This window comes from Macaca nemestrina, chromosome 6, assembly GCF_043159975.1.
Source record: "Macaca nemestrina isolate mMacNem1 chromosome 6, mMacNem.hap1, whole genome shotgun sequence".
NCBI classification, from domain to species: Eukaryota; Metazoa; Chordata; class Mammalia; order Primates; family Cercopithecidae; genus Macaca; species Macaca nemestrina.
This window is the reverse complement of record NC_092130.1, coordinates 43,352,433-43,376,407: the sequence shown is the minus strand read 5'-3', so window position 1 is coordinate 43,376,407 and position 23,975 is coordinate 43,352,433. Positions and strand designations below refer to the sequence as shown.

General features: G+C 45.4%; 1 protein-coding gene across 1 annotated transcript in view; it reads right to left on the bottom strand.

Moving 5' to 3' along the window:
* LOC105467102 (SPARC (osteonectin), cwcv and kazal like domains proteoglycan 1) overlaps window positions 1-23,975 on the bottom strand; it is a 514,664-nt gene that overhangs the window by 82,246 nt on the left and 408,443 nt on the right. Inside the window, exon 6 of the mRNA XM_011716483.2 lies at window positions 3,541-3,655. Coding sequence (XP_011714785.1) covers window positions 3,541-3,655 — 115 coding nt within the window. The remainder of the gene's footprint in view (window positions 1-3,540; window positions 3,656-23,975) is intronic.

Sequence of the window (23,975 nt, the reverse complement as noted above, 5' to 3'; positions counted from 1 at the left end):
AAGTGGATGGATCCCAAAGAAAGAGAAAACACCAGGAAAAGCCTCCCACCCACACTGCTGCTCATAAGCCCTCAGCCCACCTCTACTTCCTGGAATTCAGGTACAGCCCTGCATTAACAGAACTGACCTGGGGGTGGCTTTATAAAGGTTTTACCTCAGAAATGAGGTTCAAAATAGAGGTAAAGTTGAAAATAAAATATCAACACAGCAGTTTGTGTGTGTGCGCGTGTGTGTATTGCCACAGTTTTTATGGACCTGCATTTATAAGACTGTAAACTCTCATTTCTGCAATAGGCACAGAAATAAGACAGCTCCTCCCACGGTCGAGAGCCATAATGTGACTCAGAGGCCAGGACTGCCTGTGGACACCACGCCCACTGCCTGCAGCTTCTGGAAGAGGCTGCTGACAGGTAAGGGGAGGAAGACTGTATGCTCACCTCCTCTTCCTCCCTCTCTCCACAGCTAAGTTGCCAACTGAAAGTTGCCTTTTATTTCACCTCTGATCTCTCCCTTGTACTCATGCCCTCCTCTTCATTTGAACTGCCACCACTTCAGGTCAGCCCTGTTGACTGTCACAAATTATTGTGAGAGCTGCATGGAAAGAGGTGTCAAATCAAAGGAAAAGGTCAGCCTCCCCTTGCTCAATTTTGTCCAGGTAAGGCATTATTACTTAAGTGTTTCATTTCACAGAATGACTCTGGGAATTTATCAATGCCTTCACTCCCCCGAATGTGTTCTTAACCAATAGGAAAACACTGTCAAATCCATATTAGATAGTTTGGCCAGGCCTCGTAGCTCACACCTGTAATCCCAGCACTTTGGGAGGCCGAGGAGGGCAGACCACATGAGGTCAGGAGTTCAAGACCAGCCTGGCCAACATGATGAAACCTCATCTCTACTAAAAATATAAAAAATTAGCTGGGCGTCATGGTGGGCACCTGCAATCCCAGCTACTTGGGAAGCTGAGGGAGGAGAATCGCTTGAACCTTGGAGGCAGAGGTTGCAGTGAGCCGAGATCACACCACTGCACTCCAGAATGGGTGACAGAGCAAGATTTCATCTCAAAAAAAAATAAATAAATAAATCCGTATTAGATAGTTAAACATTCTACCCTAATAGGTGATTATTTTCTCCTGCATTAGGATACTGTTGGTACTGTCATAAATTAACTACCACCAACAGGTAGCTTCTGCTTCCCCTCATGCTTACATGAAAACTCTGCTCTAAGTCAGAGCCTAGAAATGAGATCTTTAACAAGGAAGGACAGTCTCAGAACCTCATGGAAAGAATCGTACCAAGTTTGAACTACTGACACTTCAAGTAACAGACTCATTGGTGCAGGCTTCTAAGGTTATATTTCTTAGACAACTTCCAAAGGGTGTTCATAAAAGCAAACTGTTGACCCAATATCTGGTGGAGCAAAAATAATTATATTGGACTGAAGGAACTGATGAGGAAATAGAATTTCAGTTGTTTTGTAATATTGTTGGTATTATTTTTAATGTTTTATTTTCTGATATCATGTAGTTTTTACTGTTTTTTCCTGATCTTTCTCTCATTATTAACTTAGTAGTCTGTGCTTTTGTAAGCATTTTGAAATGAAAGATTTTTAAATGGTAATCTTGTGCTCACTGACCTTTCAGAATTCAGGAATAACTTTGTCTGAGTCTCTTTACTTTTAATGGCAATGGGGTTACTTGTATAGATTCAGTAAGAATCTGTTCACATTTTTACACATAAATAATTGAACAAATGGATGGCACAGTCAAGGCCACACCTGGAGTGTCAATCTCATCTGCTTACATATGAAGCACATCATTAAGAAACAAGGGTTGTTCTTTATTTGCAAAATCATGAGGCCTTCCCAGAAACTTGGACTGTTACCTTATAATGGCAGACTTGGAGGCCATCTCTTTTAAGGAGAGATGCATTCACCCCCATTTATAGATGTTACAGGCAAAACAGTGGCAATGGCATTCTTTTATTTATTTATTTATTTATTTTTGAGATGGAGTCTCGTTCTGTTGCCCAGGTTAAAGTACAGTGACGTGATCTTGACTCACTGCAACCTCCACCTCCTGAGTTCAAGCGATTCTCCTGCCTCAGCCCCCTGAGTAGCTGGGACTACAGGCGCCAGTCACCATGCCTGGCTGATTTTTGTATTTTTGGTAGAGACGGGGTTTCATCAGGCCTTGAACTCCTGACCTCCAGTTATCCACCCACCTCGGTCTCCCAAAGTGCTGGGATTACAGGTGTGAGCCACCACACCTGGCTGGCAATGACTTTCTTAGTTTGGTTTCCTAGCCTCAGAATAAAAGCAATAAATAATATACATAGAGTAAGAGAGGTTTCTGAAATTTCCTAAGATTTTTAAGAAATCTCTAACAGAAGTTAATTTTCTGGGCTATGTAGTTGCTTAACACCACATGGCTTTAGATTTTCTGACCAGACTACAAAGAGGCTTATGTATATCAGTTAACTTTTATTACTGCATTTATAACTAAGTGAATCAGGCCTAACCGCAATAAGATTAGCTTTTTAGAAATCAAGAATAATCACTGGAGATTATTTATCATCACAGTGTTTCATGGTTTACAGCATCCTTCCACATCCTGACTTAAACCTCCTAAAGAGCCTTTAAACACAATATTCCTGAAGTCACCATGATCACATTTAGATTTGAAATCTTCATCATCTATTTGCCCTGGAAAAGACAACATGGCTTACAAAGAGTCAAATAGATAAACACTCACACCACACTCATTGCACTCCATTACAAATCACTCCTAGATTTTAAAACATAAGCATACACACACACACGCACACACACACGCACACACACACACACACAGAAATCAGTTATAGCTGAGAAAGCCCAATTCCACAGAAGGCAAATTCAAACGTCTATCTTCGGTCTTACCAAGGAAGGCTCAAAAAGAGGCTGAGACCAGTGGGACAACATTACTTTCTCCATCATGAAAACATCCAAATGAGCCCAACCTTTCCTGCCCCTCTCAGCCATGGAAGAGAAGCAGCTACCCCTAGGGAGGTATCCTCTTTCATCTGTCCCCTGGCTCTGTGCTGCCTTACAAGCAGAATATATTAATAAGGAAATACTTTAGGAGAGAACTCTCTCCACTGTGGTGACATCTCTGCAGTCTCTGTTTTGATATTTGGCCTTGAGAAGTTCAAAGGATTCGAAAGATTCGAGTTCAAGAAAGACCAAGATGTACCCCAGGGCCGGTCCTGGTCTTAGATGCTGAAAAACATACTCCTCCCACGCCATAAGCGATTATGACCTCTGAAAGAACCTAGTGGATATCCTGGTCTAACAGGATTATTTTCAAAGGCTCTTGTTCTTCTTTGTAATGGTAGTTGAAGGCAAGTCAGTTTAGGGTCCCTAAATCTGGAGTACTTACTTGTCCTGTCTGCTCATTTCTCCAGTTTGTTCCTGGTGCCTAGGACAGAGCTCGGCCACATCAACCCTCCGTGACGCCCCCATTCCCGCCCAGGAATGTTCTGGAGGAGACCCCCACTCACCACTCCTTTCTGCCTTGTGCTTTGGTGGCTCAGGCTCTGGGAGACACGGACAGGGCCCGTCACAGAGGGTGGTGAGGCTTTTGCCAGTAGAACAAGCATGGAACTCCAACTTGCACTGCAAAAGAGAGACACAACAGGTCTTAAGAATGCAGCCACAACAGACCCCCTACTCCACCTCCTTTCAGTGCCCTTTGCTTCACAAAAGCAGACAAAGCAGGGAGAGGTCCGCCTCAAGTAGAGGTCTCAATTACAGAATACTGAATAAGAAATGGCCTTTTATATTTTACCAAATGCAGAGGATAACTACTAAAAACACTGTGGAAGCCCTAGAAGACTTCCTTTAATGATGGTAAACCCTACTGTCACTATTTCGAAAATAAAATTATTAATATGAAACTTAACATCAGTAGAGTCCTATGTGGTCCAGGAACCCCCTCCATTTACTTTGAGGCATCTTGTCCACACTCCTCCCGTGTGGAGGCAGCACTGCTGGAATACCACTCCCGGTCCCTCTCAGCCTGCTCACATGCTCTTCCCAAGAGGGAAGAGGAACAATGCCTTTAGTAAGTCTGTATGGTAATCTGAGACTCAGCCCTTCCCCTTGGGACCAACAAGGAGTGAATGCTCTTGCTTCCATTGTCCAAAACCTAAGTTTCCATGGGTCTTGCCCCATCAGAGGATGCCTGTGGTCTAACTAGCTTGTGACTCCGTGGAAATGGTTACCTAATTCTAGGATTAAATATTAGAAGCCCATAATCCACATTATCTTGTCAACCCTTTATCAGTAGCAATGGTAATATTTTAGTCATTTTTCTATCAGCTCTTTACTCTTAAGTCTCAATGAATTCTCAGAACACAGGCAGGAGACAGGAATGTTATTAGTAGGTGCAAAAGACCGCAACAATTATCAGCATTTTTATTATTCCTACATTATGGAAGAAGAAATTGAGACTCAGGTTGAATAACTTGCAAAAGATCACAAAGCTCAGGGCCAAGCACTTAATGCATTCCACAACACTGTGTAGATGGGGCTTCAGAATACAGACATCCCATACTGAACTGTGTGTGGCTAATTATGCAACTTTGCTATTGGCCTGGATCTGTGTTGTCTGAGAGTTTACTCCTTTTTTGTCTGTAAATTTCTCAAGATCAAGGCCGGTGTGTAATCGGTCCTCTGCAAAGACCCACGGGCCAAGGACCACATGCGTATCTGGTGGAGGTTCAAAGGAAAAAGAGATAGGTGAAATTTAACGAGCACCCACTGTGCGTGCAGCTCTTATCAGGTGCCATGGGGAATCTTTTAAATGAAAGAAAAGAGGAGATACAGTCCGTGCCCTTGGAAAACACAAATGCATACCTTTGAAAAAAGTCCACTAGCATTTGCAAAGCCACACACATGAGTGCAGATAAATACTGGCTCATTGTGAGAGGACAAGCTATTCAGTCCCTATACCGATTAGAAACGGAGGGAAAGAGTACTTTAAACCTGGTTCTAAATGTACTGAAGTCACTCCTGTGTCACTCCAATGATCACCCATATAGTCGCTGGCTGCCTGTTCAGGGAGAGGGCAACAGAGCAAACCTACAGAGTGCTGGCTTCCTCTTGACACAAAACTCCCTCTTGTGCATATGTGTTCAGTGCCTAGTATGTGCCCAGCATGGCAGCAGGCGTTGAGGGGGCTATACAAAAACAAGTCATTGCCCACATCTCACACATCAACTGAGCTGATGAAGCAAAGAAGAGTGTGTCCTTGTAAAGCCATGTGGATGTGACTCTGAGGTGAGGCAGGACATATGTCTCTGTAGGGATGGCGTGCAAAAGAGGCCCTCAGGTATGGGGTGTGCCTACAGACAGCACGTGGACTGAAGGTGAGCTGAGTGGAATGCTGGGAAGGCAGCAGGCAGGTCACTAGCATGAGGAGCTTCCTTTCACTCAGCACAGCATGTGTGCACGTGCCCACGGCTGGACACAGCTGCCATTACTGGCCTGCTGCCTCCTCCGCCTCTTCTAGGCTAGTTCTCTGGAACAATCCTCTGTTTCAGACTAGTGGTTCTCCGGCTCATTAACAGAATCCTTAAAGCTAATTTAGGGGGGAAAATATATTTTTATGTGTCCATTTATTTTATAAAGTCAAAATTATTACCTTTATTTATCATAAAGCCTTATCATGCTATTGCTATTACTGCCTGATTGTATCTGTGACAGACTGTGAGATTCCCCCTCTCCACCCCATTCTCTTCTCTCTCTGAGAGAGGGATCCACACTTCTGCTGCAGGCCCTGTGTCTTGCAGCAGCACCTCCCCGTAGGAGGGTCAACTTTCCCACCAGCTCTAGCTGCATGCTCACTCTAACCAGTGGTGGTTAGTAGGAGGGATGCAAGCCAGGTTTGAGCAGACATGTCAAGAATCACTGGTTTCACCACCTCTCTTGCTCTTCTCTACCATGAAAATGATGTGCCAGATAAGGGCTGCTCCCTTTTGCCCAAGACCCGGAAGGCAGAGAACATGAAACAGAGCTGAAGTGTTCTGAACAGAGCCACAGCTAACACACAATGTGAACATGGAAATAGGGTTTATCATAATAAGTCAATGATGTTTGGGGATTATTTGTTATTACAGTATAACTTAGAAAACTCTGAACAACAGAATGACTTTCTTCCTACTAGACCATGAAGGCCTTAACAGCAAGAAAAGGTTTTAGTTACTGTTTTATCCTAGGCATGATATGACATACACAGAGCCCTGGCATAGAGTAGGTGTTCAATAAACAGCTGCTGAATGACAAAGGCAGAAAGAAGGGAACCACAATTCACTTTGCTGCTCTGGACCTCTGTTCCAATCCCTGGGTGCTTACCAATCTGCCTGCACAAGGAAGGAAGTGCTGGAGCTCAGTACTTGACACATTCATCCTAAACCATCCTTTACCCATGTCTACACCCTGAGACGCCTCTTTGAGCTCCACATTCAGTACTCTGACCCTCAACCTCCCTGCTCACCCCAGCCTATCACTGGAGTATGAGCCTCTCTGGGTGGCCTCGCCATGACTGCGGGCCCTGTGGACTGTAATTCCTGGAACTCCACTTTCTCAGCTGGCCTGCAGCATCCCCTCTCTTGTCCAGCCCTGGTGGCCATCTCTGCAGGCAGCCCAGTCTCCTCCCTAGCTACAGAAAGACACCACCAGAGAAAATAGTACTTGTCTCTTATCTGCATCAGTGAAAATCCAAGTTCAAGGGCACAGATCTGGTTTTTGTTTGTTTGTTTGTTTGTTTTTACCTTTCAGGACAATATGTGGCATTTCAATGAAGCCCAAAAGGCTGCATAATTTCTTTCTTTTTTTTTTTTTTTTTTTTTTTTTTTTTTTTTTTTTAGGAGACAGGGTCTCACTCTGTCACCCTGGCTAGAGTGCAGAGGCATAATCATAGCTCACTGCAGTCTTGAACTCCTGAGCTCAAGCAATCCTCCTGCCTCAGCCTCATGAATAGCTAGGACTACAGGCATGTGCCATCATGCTTAGCTATTTTTTTAAATGTTTTGTAGAGATGGGGTCTCACTATATTGCCCAGGCTGGTCTCAAACTCCTGGGCTCAAGCCATCCTCCCACCCCAGCCTCCTGAAATGCTACAATTACAGGCAAGAGCCACCATATCCAGCCATAATTCCATTTTTTATAAAGCTCAAAACAGGCTATTTAGAGATACATATACATGTGGTAAAAGCTCCCTTAAAACCTGGCAGGGGAGGGGACCATGACAAATACCATGAAGATAGGGGTCACCTCCCCAGAGGAGGCAGCAGGATTGGTCAGAGAGGAGCCCAAAGGAAGCATCACAAACATTGATCATATTTTATTTTATAAAGTAAGCATTAGATTCTGAGGCTTTTGTTCTGTTACTAAGCTTGACAACTTCTATAAATAATATATACATTTTTATGTATCAAAGACTTTATGATAAAATATAAAACAATGTTTATAGGCTCCTATGGAGGTGACAACCAAACTAGAACCACACCTCCCAGAAAACTCCATGAGCAAGCCCAGCGAGTGTGGGGAGAGCCCTCCATGCAGGGTTGAGAGTGTGAAGCTCTGCTCCCAAGCCCACGGCCTCCCACAGATGTTCTCTTCCCACAGCACTTCTCTAATTCTCACCCTTGAAGTTACCCTTCCTATCACTTTCCTCATCTTCCCTCCTCCCTTCTCCCAGGTTCTTTCTAGGGAAGAACAGATACAGAAGCCAAAACCTGATCACCATTCCAGCTTCACGCAGAGGACTCTATGTAAAGACTATAAATCTCAGTTTTTTAAGCACCCAGTTTCTGGCACTTTGTTACAGTAGCACTAACAAATTAATATACTTCCCATCCAGATTTTTTAAAAAGAGAGAGACTCTAAGGAATGAAGACACTTTGTCTTAGGTTTATAAAGCACAGATCTTTGTGCCAAGATGGCTCAGCTCTGCTGGAAAGAAACAAAACAAAAACTATGAAACAGCAGCCTCAGGATATGAGCAGTTGGACCTAAAGAACTTGGCCAAATTGTATCAGTTGTGACGCATGCCCAGAGAAGAGGAACTATTAAAAATTCGAACCTTTATATTGATTTTATGATGAAGCAGTCAAATAAATAATTAACTCTTAACTCTCTAAAGGAGGAGAGTTGAGAAACTAGGAAATAAGTTAAGGACTTTTAAACATGATACTAGAACCTATGCTCATATAAACACAAAATATTATTATAAATACAAACCCCTGGGGATTCTAGACCCTCGACCGCTGAAACAGAAATGCCTGCCCTTATCACTGCAGAGAGAAGAAGCGGTGAGAGCCAATGATGACATGAACGGGCAGATACATTCAAAATGTTGACCTACTTAAAAATAAATGTGCTAGGAGATTTTCCAACCAATCTTTCCTTCCATTTTGCATAACACGCTAATACATTGGTTGGAATGAGTGAATGTTTTCCTTCAAATGGCCAGTAAATCTTTCTCTTCTATGATTTGTAAAGCACAGCTAACAACCTCTTTCTGGTTCATTGCTCACATAGGTCTCAACCAAGTACATTTCTCTACCACACCACACTCTGCTCTGCCTCGCATGCTTTGGGTATTATTTTTAACATTTTATTCAAATTGCTTTCTCCACTGTATTTCATCAACCTATCATCCATTTTTTAAGCCAGACTGTTGACAGTTCACAGTTGACAATTTTGTTCACAGTTGATGAATTCTGATTTGTTTTTATTTGCCCAAGATCATGTCACAGTAGGTGGGGAGAGCAATCCTGAGGCTTTGCCGGCTTTAATAATTGGGCGGGAAGTGAGCGACTGCTGACTGCACCAGTCAGATGCCAACATGCTGTTCCCGGCTGACGGGAGAATAACCACCCATTTCTGCACAGGGCTTGAGTGGCTCAGTGGTCATCTGGAAGAAGCTATGCACAGAAACAAGGGAAGGTCTTTGGTCTCATTTAGAACCTTATTGAACATCCATAAATACATGTGTTCCTTTCTGCATTTAACACATATTCACTGAGCATCTACTATGGGCCAGACCCTGGTCTAGGTGTAGAACCAGTGGGATAAAGGCCTGTTTCCATGAAGTTCACATGGCAGGCATTGGTGAGAGTCAAGGAATTAAACAAAAGAGAGAAAGAGACGGAATAAAGGAGAGGGAATGGTGTATTGCATGGTGTGATCAGTAAATCTTCTGGAAAGACAACATCTGAGCAGAGAACAGAATAAAGTGAGCCATGCAGCTCTCTGGGGAAGGAGGGTCTGGGAAAAAGGAAACACAAAGGCCCAGGGTAGAAGATTCTGACTACACTTGAGAAACAGTGAGGAAGCTGGAGAGGGATGAGGAGAGTGGAAAGGACCATCTCAGCGGAACTGATGGTTGGCCTGTGTGTGGCCCAGGGCACAGTCTTGCATTCTCTCACTCTCTCTTTCCCTCTGTGTGGTACACACACACTTCTATGAGTTAAGACTTCCAAATACATCAGAGCCTTAAACTTCTTTAAGACCAAGCTGCTAAAAATATAAAAGAGGAAAATGCTTTTTTTTTTTTTTACAAGAGAATAGCAGCTACAAAATGTAAAAGAAAGGCTAGAGTTAGAAAGTCACCATTTTGAAACTCCTCATGTAATTAATTGAGTCAGAAAAGGACCATTTAATGTTTGCTAAAAATTTTGGGTGAAAGTTATTAGAGAATGAAACATTCACACAGTCTCAAAATGTCTCCTTACAGCATTGCTATTATTATACAAAGAAGAAAATGCACACTTTCAATAAAACAAATGGCAGTCACCCCTTAACAAAGGGACCAAGGGTCCAAGCTAATACCACTGGCAGTGGGACGGGCTGGCATGTGCCTCCTAATATGCAACAAAAGAAAGTACACAGTAGCACCTGTGAGGCACTGATATTAAAAAGGTTGAACCCAAGTCTATGCATTAGGAAACAGACAAATCCAAAATTGAGGACATTTTATAACAGTCTGAACTCTAAAAGCAAACAAAACAAACCTGGGGCGAGTGGATTATCATACTAGAGTAATCATTTCTAATTAAAATAAATTAAAAATCAGAAACAAATGAAATGAGCAAAAGTTAATTGAACCTTGACTAATAATTATACAAGACACATTATTATACAAACATTTTGGGAATAATTTCTGTGATGTTAATGTGAACTATATGCTAGGTGATATTATGGAATGTTCTTATAGGTATAATAATACCTACTAAGGTTAAGGTGGTTATATAAGAGAATGCCCCTTTTCTTAGGGGTGAGGTGTCACAATGCTGCAAATCCTAACTAGTTCAGGGGAAAGTGTGTATGTATATACAGAAAGCAAGAGTACATGAATGTGCCAAAATACTAACAACTGCCAAATATTTTTGTTTTGCTTGTGTTTCGAGACTGAGTTTCTCTCTTGTTGCCCAGGCTGGAGTGCAGTGACATGATTTCGACTCACTGCAACCTCCGTCTCCCAGGTTCAAGTGATTCTCCTGCCTCAGCCTCCCTAGTAGCTGGGATTACAGGCACCCGCCATCACGCCCGGCTAATTTTTGTATTTTTAGTAGAGACGGGTTTCACCATGTTGGCCGGGCTGGTCTCAAACTCCCAACCTCAATGGATCTGCCCGCCTCATCCTCCCAAAATGCTGGGATTACAGAAGTGAGCCACTGCAACAACTGTCAAATCTTAATGATGGGTATACAGTATTCATTGCATTATTCTTTAAATGCTCTGTACATTGAATAATTATTAAACTAATAGACAGGGGAAGAAAATTTAACTTGCTTTGCCCAGTGGTGCTAGGAGAACTCTTCCCAGAAACCACTCCTCTTTTCTCTCCCTAAACTCCTCCCTCGTCAGTGGCTTGCCACTCTCAGCTGTTGCAATTACTGTCCCTCCTGCAGCTCCCGCTAGAGGGCGGCTCTCGGGGCAGGGACTGGATCCTATTTCCCGCTGTATCCAGGCTGGCTTACACCTGGCAAAGAGCTGACCTTCAGTAAGGATTTGTTAAAGGAACAAGTGATTGAGGTTTTCCTAAAGCACAAAATTCTCTTGATTGATATCAGCAATTAGCTTTGCTCATTTTCTCACCTTGTTTATCTTGTCAGTGATTTAGCGAACCCTTTTCCAGTGAGTGAGGAGGTAAGTTTCAGTCCAGTTCATGTACAGATTGTCACAGGCTTGGTTTTAGAGGCAAGCCTGAATAAAGTTTCTCTAAACTGTGTAACAAAACCAGTGGAGAGTCTTGCCATCCTCCAGGCAACACATCCAAGAGTGACCGGCACAATGGAGAGGAGTGCAGCCCTGCCCTGCCCTGCATGTGCAGGCCCACCCCCGGCAGGCTCTTGGTCCCTGCTTTAAGTTCCCCAGCTACACGCAAGAGGAGCTGCCTTGGCTCACCTCCACTGTTCTCACTTCTGGGCCTTTTCCCTGTTTTCTCCTCTGCCTTGGATTTTCTTAGGACTGGACACTACTTTGACATTTTAAATTTCTGTGGGATTTTTTACTTATCTGGGATTTTGGAGAATAGTGCAGATGAAGAAGGACTTGAAGTTCCTGGGCCTGTCATCCTCTCTAGGAGATGGCTGACCCCATGGAGGGAGGACAGCCTGGTGTACATCAGAGAGGTGGGACCATGCACAGCCTCACCAGGCAAGGCCTGGATGCAGCAGAGAGCCCAGACCCGAAGGGCTCTCAGTGAAGGCCCACAGTCGGGCCAGCTGCAGCCCTCCCCTCTTCCCAGCTGGGCTGCGGTGCCTTTCCTCCAGGAAAGCTTTTCTCAGGCTCCTGCCTCTGTGCCCCAGGACAATTCTCTCATTGCACTCACCACTGGACAGTGCTTATCTGTTTACATATATCTACTTCTTGAAGGAAATAGGTATCTTTGACTAGAGCCTAGCATATCACAAGTACAGGTGCCCCTCAACTTACTATGGGGTTACATCTCAATAAACCCATCTTAAGGTAAAACTGTCAAAAACTGAAAGTGCATTTAATACGTCTAACCTACCAAACATCATAGCTTAGCTTAGCCTACCTTCAGTGTACTCAGAACACTCGCATTAGCCTACTGTGGGGCAAAATTATCTAAGATAAAGCCTATTTAATAATAAAAGGTAGGACAGCTCATGTAATTGATTGAATACTGCACTGAAAGTAAAAAAAAAAAAAAAATGTTGAAGGGTAGCCAAAGTACAGTTTCTACTAAATTTGTATCTCCTTTGCACCATCCTAAAGTCATACCATTTTCAGTTAAGCCATTGTAAGTCAGGGACCATCTGTGTCTAATACATTTTTTGTTTATTTATGGGATATACCTTATGTAACCCTATGTGAGAGCAGGTGTTAATACATTCATTCTATAGATTAAGAAACTGAAACTAGAGAAAGTAAATGACTGCCTTGGGGACACAAGGTGAATAAGTAACAGATTTTAATTTTTTTTTTTTTTTTTTGAGACAGAGTTTCGCTCTATCGCCCAGGCTGGAGTGCAGTGGCATGATCTCAGCTCACTGCAAGCTCCGCCTCCCGGGTTCATGCCATACACCTGCCTCAGCCTCCCGAGTAACTGGGACTACAGGTGCCCGCCACCATGCCTGGCTAATTTTTTTGTATTTTTAGTAGAGACAGGGTTTCACTGTGTGTTAGCCAGGATGGTCTTGATCTCCTGACCTCATGATCCACCCGCCTCGGCCTCCCAAAGTGCTGGGATTATAGGCATGAGCCACCGCACCCGGCCCCCGCAGATTTAATTTTTAATCCAACCCCTTCGCTTCTCCCTAGTCCAGTGCTATGTGTAATGAATCACAGACTTCTACAACAGTGAGGGGTTTGGCAAAGCCTTTACAGGCATCCTAGGAAGACAGAAAGGAGGGAGAAATTATGAGAGAGCTGGGGAAAGGGAGAGAGAACAGGAGGTGCCCTGCTGGCGGCTGTATGGTGCTGACCTGCAGGGAAGAAATGGAGTCAGCCAAATACAACCCTTGCTTGTCAACTGTGACTTGTCCCTAGTGATAGTGACGTTATTCAAAGCCACTTTAACATGTTGCAATTAGCTAATCCAACTTACAGAAGTGAAGCTGATCAGCTCACAGACCTGAATCAGGTGATGTGGCCACCTTCTGTGTTCCAGAAGCTGACAGCAGCCAGACTTAGCCTCTCCTGGAGGTGTAAAGGCCTGCAGCTATTCCTAGCTAACAGATTAACTGTCAAGTGTGATCATCAGAGCTCTCCCAAGCAGTCCAGAGTGGCCCAGCCAGGGCCTCAGAAGATAGTTCTGTTCATAGGATCTGGCCTTTGACTCCCACCTGATGCAAGTTCCTTGAGAGAGCTGTCCATGCTCATACACCCCAAGGCCACAGATAAGCTGTACCTCGAAAGTGGACAGGAAGAGCTTGCTGAAATAAATTCATCATCTTCCCAGAAACTCTAGGAAGTTGGAGACTATCACTTTCATTTTACAGATGAGAAGGAAAAAAGGGTAAGAAAGGAAAGAATACAAATAAGAATGTAAGGAGGAGGCAGCAAGAAAAGAAAGTCGTAGAGGAGGCATGGCAGAGGAGACGATGGAAGAAAAGAAAGAATACAAGAAGAACAGAGATGCTTCAAGTATAGAAAAAAGCACAAAACATCCCAGAGAGACCTGGGAGGTGCAAGAGGCAATGTGGGAGCAGAGACCTTGTTCACAGGTCTCTCCCCCAGCCAGGATATGTGGGCTCAGGCAGCGCTAGGAGAAAGGAAAAGGATGTTCTGAGGTGCTGGCACCTGCTTAAAATGAAAATGTCTCTGCAGCTATAAATGCCCTCGAGATGCCTGTCTCTCCAGCTGTCCTGGTTTCCTTGGAGAGGACCCAGCCCACACTAAGCCTCCTCTCCATGCTGTCTGTTCCCCACTGGCTGGGGCAGTTTACTCCACAGACAGAGTTCACCGGAGGTAGAGGGCAAGTTGAGGTGGCACCTGCCTGGCAGCATTCCTGGCACATGGTAGACAATTAATCTTTGCTCCTTCCTCCATCCCCCAAAGCCCACATTCATTCTTCTCTTCCTCCAATAGCTTCTCCACGCCAGAGTGATCTTTGTAAAATGCAAATGTGTTTGTGACACCCTACCCCAGCTTACAATCATTCCTTGTATCCTGCTATCCTCAGACAAAAAGTAAAGATTTTTTTTTTTTTTTTTTTTTTAAGATGGAGTCTCTCTTTGCCGCCCAGGCTGGAGTGCAGTGGCAGGATCTCGGCTCACTGCAAGCTCCGCCTCCCGGGTTCACGCCATTCTCCTGCCTCAGCCTCCCGAGTAGCTGGGACTACAGGCGCCCGCCACCTCGCCTGGCTAGTTTTTTGTATTTTTTTTAGTAGAGACGGGGTTTCACCGTGTTAGCCAAGATGGTCTCAATCTCCTGACCTCGTGATCTGCCCGCCTCGGCCTCCCAAAGTGCTGGGATTACAAGCTTGAGCCACCGCGCCCGGCCAAAGTAAAGATTTTTAGCCCAGCAGAAAAGGTCCCCCGAGATCTGTACCCCACATATCTCTCCAACCACATCTCTTATGTCTCTCCAAACACATGCTTACTGTGACCCAGCTTGCAGACCATGCTCACTCCCGCTCCGTCTCCTTGGCCATGTCCCTCGAGGCTTCCTCTTGGATGCTTTGCTTTGTCTACAGTTCCCCCCAGAGCCTGCAGTAGGTATCCCTGAGTACTTCTAGCACCTGCCCACCTCTAACACTCTGTCTTTTGCCCTGTACTACAATGACAGCTTTCTTGCCTCTCTCTCTTATGAACTCCATGAAGACTAGGTTTTAATTCACTTGGTTAGCCCCAGTGCCTAGAAAAGAATCTAAAAAAGAGTATGTACTAAATAAATGTTGGACAGCTATATAGATGCATGGGCAGGAGGATGGAGGGACAGCCCCACCCATCTAACCACCTGCTGAGCAATCAACACAGCTCTGTTGTCATCTCCAAAGCACTTGGCCAAATGAAGTCATCTCTCACTATCCATCTCCAGGCTTTGATATGCCTTGGCTCCATGAGTAGCATCTGGACTGTCACAGTCCAACAGGTGCAAAGCTCTGACTGTCTCTCCTACCAAGCCATCTGATTCCCCCCACTTAGTGGAATGTCGTACCAAAGATCTCAAACTAACCTTTCCCTCTCAAGCCCTGATCAAAGCTCAAGTCCTCCCTTTTCATGCTGGTCACCATCTGGTACTGATGCTGCTCCTTCAACAACACTGCCCTGACTCTTCAACATGCAACAATCCTTCAATAGGTGTCTTCTCCCTCCTCCCTGTCCCTGCTTTACTCTGATGTTGCCCTCATCTGAATACCTCTTTCCTTTCCCATCCCAAACCTTCCCCATCCAGGCGTGTCCTCCTCTGGACACTACCCTGACCACTCCTCCTCCCGCAGAGCCCCCCTGGCTCCAGTGACATTTCCAGCCCACCCCACTCAACCACTCAAACCACTTCTGGTTTCCTCTTACCCTCTAATATTTTCTTCCCAACTATAATTTAGCTGCTAGACTTCAGGATATTTGTGTCATATGTCTATGGATTCTTCATAATACAGATACGAGCACTAAGTATATTTCTGTTCTTCACAGTGCTGGTAGAAACGGCTTCTAAGTCTTCATAATGTATATAAGGTTTAATATAACTAATCATGAACCTGGCATTGTGCTAAACGTTTTACCTATATTTTCTCCTTTAATTTTCACCCCAGCCCCTATATGATAAAAATGATAACAACACCTGTCTTACACATGAAGAAAAGGAGGCTCACAGATGTCGTTTGGCCAATGAAAGCCAGCGCTAAGTTGCGAAGCCTGAGTCCAAATCCAGACTATGTGACTCTCAAGTCTGTGCTCTTGAGAGGTTAATTATGTAGTCTCAAGTCAAAATGTTTTCTGATGTTTGCTCAGGTCACGTGTTTTCAGTGTTCAGGACTGTGCTGACAATGGTCTTCTGTGTCCGCTCGTGGTACCTGCAGGAACCATTATCTTTCAAACAAAGCCAAGGCACACAAATGGTAGGGAATTCTCTGAGAACTATACCAAGGGAGTGCACGCTCAGTTACAGTGTCCCTCCCAGATGTCTCTATAGGACCCCTGCCATGATCTCACTGAAGCAAGGGGTGGAGATCCTGGTTTTCTCCCTCCCAGATGCACCCCAGGCATGCAGAACACAGCCAGCACACAGTAGGTGTCCTTTAATTATTTCTTGAATAAAAGAATGAATGAATGAGATAGAAAGCAAGCCCCACAAAGCCCTGCCACACCTGTCACCAAGAAGGAACAAGTTTCTTGGTGAAAAGAGTAAAGAAAACTACAGAAAATCTAAGTAGCTATATCAGAGAGAACACTTCACAGCCACCAGAAGGCACAGGTGAGGTGACCACGTCACTAATAAAAAGGAAGGTCGGAGTGAACAGAGGTCTACATCAGATCTGTAACTGCTACAAAGCAGCTCAGTAATGGCCTCTTTTGCAACTTCAAACCAATTCTGTACTGATTCTGAACTCCCAAGGGTGCAGGCTTCATAGGTACTTTATCATTCAGAGTTCAGACAATGGTGAAGCCAGCTGCTCTGTTCTGATCCCTCAGCAGGGGGGCTGCATCTCCTGCACCCGAGCATCTCTGCAGATCAGCCTTCTGAGGGCCGTTCCAGGCCTGGGGTCTGCCCTTCTCATGTTGTCTGTGTTTCTTTGTCATAACTAACACACTGTAGAGGGCAGGCTCCTGAGCCTTAGTTTCTGAAGCAGTGACCTCTCTTAGACCCTCTGCCTAAAGACACCTCTCCTTACTTACCTACAGAGACTTCACAGATAAGGGAGAAGAAATGCAGATGGACAAAGAATAACAGCAGATTTAAAAAGTGATAGAGAGGCAGTATTCCATCCATAGTTGCCCCCAGTGTACTCTGAAAATGGAAAAACAGATACTAGCTAAGCATATCCACCAATTTCTGTCCAAAGCTGACACTTCCCAAGGTCAAAAAAAGCCATTAAAATCTCACCTTGGGCTGACATAAGATACCCACCACCAGCCATTCAGCCTGCTTTACTTTCGTACTTCAGCCCAATTTCTTCCTCTCTCCTTTCTCACTTGCTCTAGAAAATAAACCCTAAATATCTTTCTGAATAAAGCCAGCGTATGTCCATAAGAGCCAACAGAAACGAAACCACAGATAAAGGTGACCAAAAATGCTAAAGCAGACTTTTGACCAAATGCAACAAGATTAAAGTGATATTTTTTAAATGAAACAGTAACTTAAACTTTGAATTACTGCCTGATTTTACTGCTTAGAGATGAAAGACGCTGTAGTGCTGAACGAAAAAGCCATATAACTCAAAGAGGATTTTCTTTGCTTGGCATCACCTCTGTGAAAAATATGTTTAAGTAATAAAATGCCCTTGCAAGAGTCCATTCTCTGATGATGGAGCTGAGGTGTGAAAATGGTTGAGGGCTGGACAAAGACTGTCATTTTTCCTGTCTTTTGATTACACAGTTTTTCTGGAACATGTCTGATCTCATTTCTCCCAGAGTCTGATGAAAGGAGAGCTGGCTAGGCCAGGTGCCCCACCAGGCCTGCCCTGGTGACCATTCTGCCTTGCGAGGCAAGTTGTGTGCTGATTGCTCCCACCACTTGCTCCATGGCCAGAAATGCCCAAGTCACATGGTCCATGCAGACCCCACTCTCCTTTTCTATTTACTTTTGAGGCCAGAACTATAGCCCCAGTGATCCTGAGATGGTCATGATTTGAGCACACAAACTCACAAAGCTGGGTGGGATGTAGACATCTGATGTGGGAAGGCAAATATCTGGGTAACTTCTTGGTGTGCACAGAAAGAAGCAGATCTAGAGCCAGGAAGCCAGCCCATGTGGACAAAGGGAGGAGAGACATGCCAGCTACTTGCAACAAGCTATTGGGATAAGATGCCACAAGCCTAACCAGGTGGGTGGGGATGCTTATGGAGAAAGATCCACGGAGAAGCCGTTGGCATAGGTGTAGACAGGAGGGGTGAGAACATAAACCCTGTGATACAGAGGCAGGCATTCAGGGACAAGACACCTCTGTAAGTCCTTGTGAAGATTTCAGGGAATGGTGACATTGGATGAGGATGCATGACAAGCATCCAGGGTTTTAGGAAAAGAGATGCAAGAGAAGCAGTTGGCACAGCTTTTGAGGGTCAATCAGCCTTAGATTGTATGCTTGGGCATGGAACAGAGCCAAGAAGGCCCCAGAGTCTGAGCTGGGCCTCGGTCTACAGCAGCCTAAGCAAAGTGGGGCAGCTTCAAAGACCCGAGAGCTCATTACATATTCAGTCCTCAGCTCCAAGTCTGCACGAGCCTTCTCCTCCCCTGATTTCAAAGTTAGAAAGTTCAAACTAGTCTCCTCCCACCCCTACCAAGTTTCCACTTGCATATTTTGATGTCAGTCCGAATCCTGCGTTAATCAGGCCAAAATTCATTAACGAAGGCCAACTGTGATCTCCAGGAAGCTAGTTGCTCTCCATCTAACATAATCTGTGTTTCATACAGCTGAGTGGTTTCTCAAACAGGCTAACACCAAGCTCTGGGGCGGGGGCAGGGGGGGACCCCGTGAACAAAATAGAACGGCTCCTGTCTCATGGTGCCTGTTGCAATATGTGTGCTCCCGTTTCAGGGAATTCTGCACTGCAAAGTAATAACGAGCACTCACGTTGCGGTGCCCTCATCATGTCATTGCCACAGATAATTAAGCTCATCAATTATCTCCTTTCCTTCACTGCCTTAAGAGGATGTCACTGTGAGCTCACAGGGAAGCCAACACATCAGCTACTCAAATCCTTGGGAGCCGCATTGCTGACTCCGCAGAAGAGCAGAGTGGTGAAAGCAGAGGCTCTAAACAAACTAACCTGGATTCAAATCTTCCCTGGCTCCAGCCTTACAAGCTCCGAGGAACTCAATTAACCCTCCTGTGCTTTAGCTTTCTTATCTGTAAAATTGGGGAAACCATGATGCCTCCCTCAATAGGCAGTGGCACTCCATTTATTCAACCTGGTATTTGTTGAGCACCTATTATGGGCCAGGCAGTGCTCTGGTTGCTAGGGATACAATGGTAAACAAAACAGGCAAGGCTGCTGTCAGCTTGGGGCTTACATTCTAGAGACGAAAGCCAGGCATTGGAAAAAAAAAAATGAAATAAAACAATGTGTATGAAGTACTTGGCACAATGCCAGACACTGAATACTTGCTATGTGAGAGCTGGAAACCACAGGTTATATCTGAGACACACATCGCCCCGAATACCCAGCCTATGGAGGGAATGGGCATTCTTAACGCCTTGACTTTGGGGAAATTTGCCAGGCTTCTGTCCCTCCAGTGTGACAGGAGAGAGCTACAATGTGGTAAGAATCCTACTGGGCTCTGGAGCAAGGCAATATCACCGAGAGGAAAGAATGTGGAGGCAGACAAACCTGGTCTCCAATCCCAGCTCTTGCTTGCCCACTCTATGGCCTTGAGCCTGTCACTTACAGCTTTGAGACTTAGTTTTTACATCTGTAAAATGGGGATAATAATGGCGCCTGCCTCTTTGTGTTACAAGGGTTAGCCAGGATCATGATGAGAGTTCAGCTCAGTGCCAGTGCAGAGTAAGTGCTCATCCCCCTCTGCCAGCCCCACCTCCGCGCCATGCAGACTCAGGAAGCTAAGGCTGTTATGGTGCCTCCATCTCACTTCTGAAACTGTGCCCAGAGTGCCTAAGTCATTTCACTTATCGCCCACAAAGATGCAGTAAATTCCATCCCCACAAGCTGGTCCTGCCTCCTCCTGCTTGCTAAGGGTATCCCTGAGCAGCAGGACACACCTCAGAAGCTGCAGAGTGGTGTGGAAATTGCACGGCCAGGGCAGTGCACTGCCCGTAACTTCCCATTCGACCTGGGGCCATGGCATGGAAAACGTCTTTCTTCCCCCCTGCCAGACTGAGCTCCAGCAGGGTAGAGACTTGAGCACCAGTGCCAGCCAGGGGCATTTCTAGGGCACAGGAAACACACAAGGGATGGAAATGAGGCCAAGTAAGTTGAGTGTGGCGGGGACATTGGGAAACCACTATTAGAGAGGGATGCATCTAATACTCTTTGATTCCCTCACCAAAAGTCCTAAGACACATTAGTGAAAAAGGAATGCTCTGCTAAATATTTCATAGGGCCACAGAGGAGAAGGTTAAACCACAGCACCTTACCAAACCTTAAAAAAAAAAAAAGAAAAGAAAATAATCTCTATTAGATCCTTTAATCTCCACTGAAAGTCCTCTCAGCTGCCACTGACTCAGGCCTGCCTTTACCTTTCCATGCCAACCCCACTACACCACTCCAAATGCTTTTCCTCGGGGTCCTTACACCCCTATCCCTCTAAGGAAGCAAAGCACTCGCTTTGGGATCCATCATCATCAGAAGGCAAGAGATTTATACAAAGCAAACCAAAAAAAAATTGCACCATCACTGGTTGGATTTATAATCAGAACAAAGCAATAAAATGTGTTAAAGTTGAAAAGAAAAATGTCCCATGTATCTAGAAGACAACTAAATACATGATTCTAAATGAAAGAACCTTCAGCGCTGAGAGTAACAAGCCACGTGTGGAGGTGGCAAGGCACCTCAGGGTCGGAGGGTTCCCTAAGTGGCACTACTGGGGCTGTCCAGAGATGCCCCACCTGACCCACCCTACACTCACAAGGCCAGTGACAAGGACAGCACAGCATGAAGCAGGCGTGAGGGTAGCTATCAGAAAGGACCTCTGTGTTACTAGAAAGGAAAAGCCATGATTTAAATTTAGGGCCATCACCAACCACAGATCTGAGGCATTTGCGAGGCAAGAGCAGAAAGTGACATTTCCCCAAGCAGCAGCTCAGCCCCAGTGAGATGATCCCACTCACCACCTGCACGTAGAGCTGCCGGCCATGCCTCTTCCAGGAGGAAGTGGGGACTGAGAGAGAGGCCTATGGGGAGACGGCTTTAGAGAGAGAGACCAGGTTCCTGGAAAACACAGAACAGTCTGGGTCTCCACACTGGGGAGGAAGAACACTCACCTTTTGCAAGGGAATGAAGGAAGATCAAGCCAGATCTACACCCACAACAAAGGAAAAGGCCGGCTCCACTCCCGGCCAGTCATTCCTGAAGTGAACGCCTAACAGTGATGATGATGACAGAAACTGAGTAGTAAGTACTAAAGTTGAGCTTTGCATCCATTAGCTCATCTGATCTTCTTGATAAACCTCTAAGGTAAGTATGCTTGGTTCTTAAACTACTTGCCAGTTTGATGGGTGGAAAACCATATCTCACCATTGTTTCTGTTTACCTCCTCACCCAAGGCAAAAGCCCTTCCTCCCTGCCCCAACAGTGTTTTTCAGGCTGGAGTCATGGGCTGTGCAGTGACAGACTGACAGACCTACAATGTTTTCGGCAACATCATAGTTGAGTCCTGGTTCTCCCATCTATAGACCAGAGGTAATAGTACCTATTTCAAATGCTGTTTTAAGACAAATGAAATTAAAAACACTCATAGAGTATTTAGCACAGGGACTCCCCATCTGACCCATCTCCCTTTTCTCACTGGGTTAATTTGATGCTCGGAGGCAGAGCACACCTGACCCTCACTAAGGAGCCAGACCTTCTGCCTGAGCTCTGGGGCTCCTTCCTTCTGCCCCTCCCTGCATCTCTCACTGCATCCCACACTGCCCAGTCACGAAGTTTCACTTAGGGACAAAGTAAGCCACCCCACAGGCTACAAGATGTCAAGGGCTTACCTTCCATGTTCCAGCCCCCACCTAGATGGGGCTAGAAACTGGGCAAGGGTAGCAGCAGTATCTCTGCTGGGAAGACACTGCACCCAGCCCTCAGCAGCCCTCAGGGAGGAGGTCATGAAAGAAAGACTCAAACATGAGGGCACAGGCTCTTTGTTTACTCGGAAGGTGGGCAAAATCATCCTCTAGAAGGCAGAGCGTCGTCTACAGAACCCAAATTGAATAAAGGCCTTCTCGGGAGGTGGTTGGCTGGGGCTCTGTATGCCCGGTTGGAATGACTATGCATAAGGCACTCACTCCCTCCACCATTCCTGCACCCATTGAGTAGGTCATGCGAGCAATGTCTATGCAGCCCCTGTCACGTGCCTGATGTCACCAGTCACTGAAGCTACCAGCTGAGCAGGATTATGGCAGACCCAATTCCTGATCCCAGAAAGCTTAAATTTTAATGGGCATGTTTCGAGTTAATAATAGGGAAAAGAAACACCTAGCTTTCTACTACGCCTTATTCTTAATAAAGTGCCCTCCCTTCTACTAAGTTATTCCCTGTGCAGCAAGCTTTTAAGGGACCTAGGAAGCCAGCTGCGTCTGATGGATGGAGAAACCGAGACTCACAGAAGTCACAAGATTTGCCCAAGGTCACCGGGATAATACAAGATACAGCTGAGACTTGACTAATGTTTTCTGAGTTCCAATCAACTGCTCTTGCTATGTAACAAGCTGTCATTTCCCCAGCAACTAGAGAAATCCTTTAGATATTTGCTGAAATGAATCAAATCGATACAATAAAAAGCCACCAGAAAAGCTTCCTACAGGGAATGGTGAAGGGAGCCAGGCACAGTTTTTTTTTCTTTCCCTCCCGTCTGATGAACTGCAGCAGGGAGGTGCCACTAGGTGAGCCCCCTTCCTCCCTCAAGGTGAAGGCCACGTGTGCAGCTGCATCTGGAAGGGCTGACTGCTGGAGGAATAGGTCTGGGCTTGGGCTCAGCTGCATGAACTCAAACAAGTCAGTATATCTCTCTGCGCTTCAACATCTTCCTCGAAAAAGAGAACTAGTCCCACTGACATCTTTGGGCTATGTACTAAGTGAGATCACAGAAGTAAAACGCTTAGCATTGGGCAGCACTCAGTATACAGTAGCCGTTTTATCACTATTATCACCATCATTAATACTGTTATTCATGTCATCAAGTTCACTAAAAGAGCTACCTCCTCGAGGTCTCTCACCCTCAAAAATCCTGCAACTTGAGGCCTCTGCATGGCAGGGAGGGCTGGAGACTTGGCCTCTCTGTGAAGCAGCCACCGGCAGCATCTCTTCCAGTGAATACTGTAGTATGTGTCCCAGGGCAAGGCCCTGGGGAGCACCAGGACCTTGGTGTACAGAAGACACTGAGGTAAGGAGCCCAGCCTCCACTAGATTCTTTCAGAGGTTTTAGGGAAGATTTTCCAAGCCCCATGAGAGAGAGAACACTAAGAAGGTTCAGAAACGAGGTCAGGAAGCAGGCAGGAAGAAAGAGAAAAAAGCGTGTAAACCAAGGGAAACACAGGGGTGGCTGTATCTAGGAACCTCCCACCCAGGATTTCTGTAACAAAGGACTGCCGACACTACATGCTTTCTCTAAGCCCGTTGGTGCCCAGAAGCATCTATCACTTTCTCGTGTAAAGCTCTTAGGTGGAAGTGGGGAGACTTGGGTTCCAGTCTGTGCTTAGAGAATGACCCAGCTTCTCAGGTCTGGTTTCCACATATGTGAAGACTGTTGGGGGTCAGGGAGTAGGGACCACAGGAGGTTGGACTAGATGGGCTCTAGGCTTCCCTCCAGGCCTTCATCAGCCACCAGAACATCCTGCCTCAAGGACTAATCTGGGTGCCTCTCCAGGGAGTGGTTACAGCTTCTATTCCTACAAACCTCTCACAAAATGTGACTGAAGTCTCAGAGCAGTGACACATCCTTCCCCTGCATAGTTGTCGGGTAAACCTTAACTTCATAACTGCATTGGTTTTATCAATGTGACCCGGTTGTATGTTTTCCTTTGCTCAGCAATTTCTCACATACTTGAAAGATGAACGATGTCTATCTCCCATATGGGCTTGTTTCTACTTTTGGATACAAATCACCTGATCGACTTGCTCCCAGGCATTTG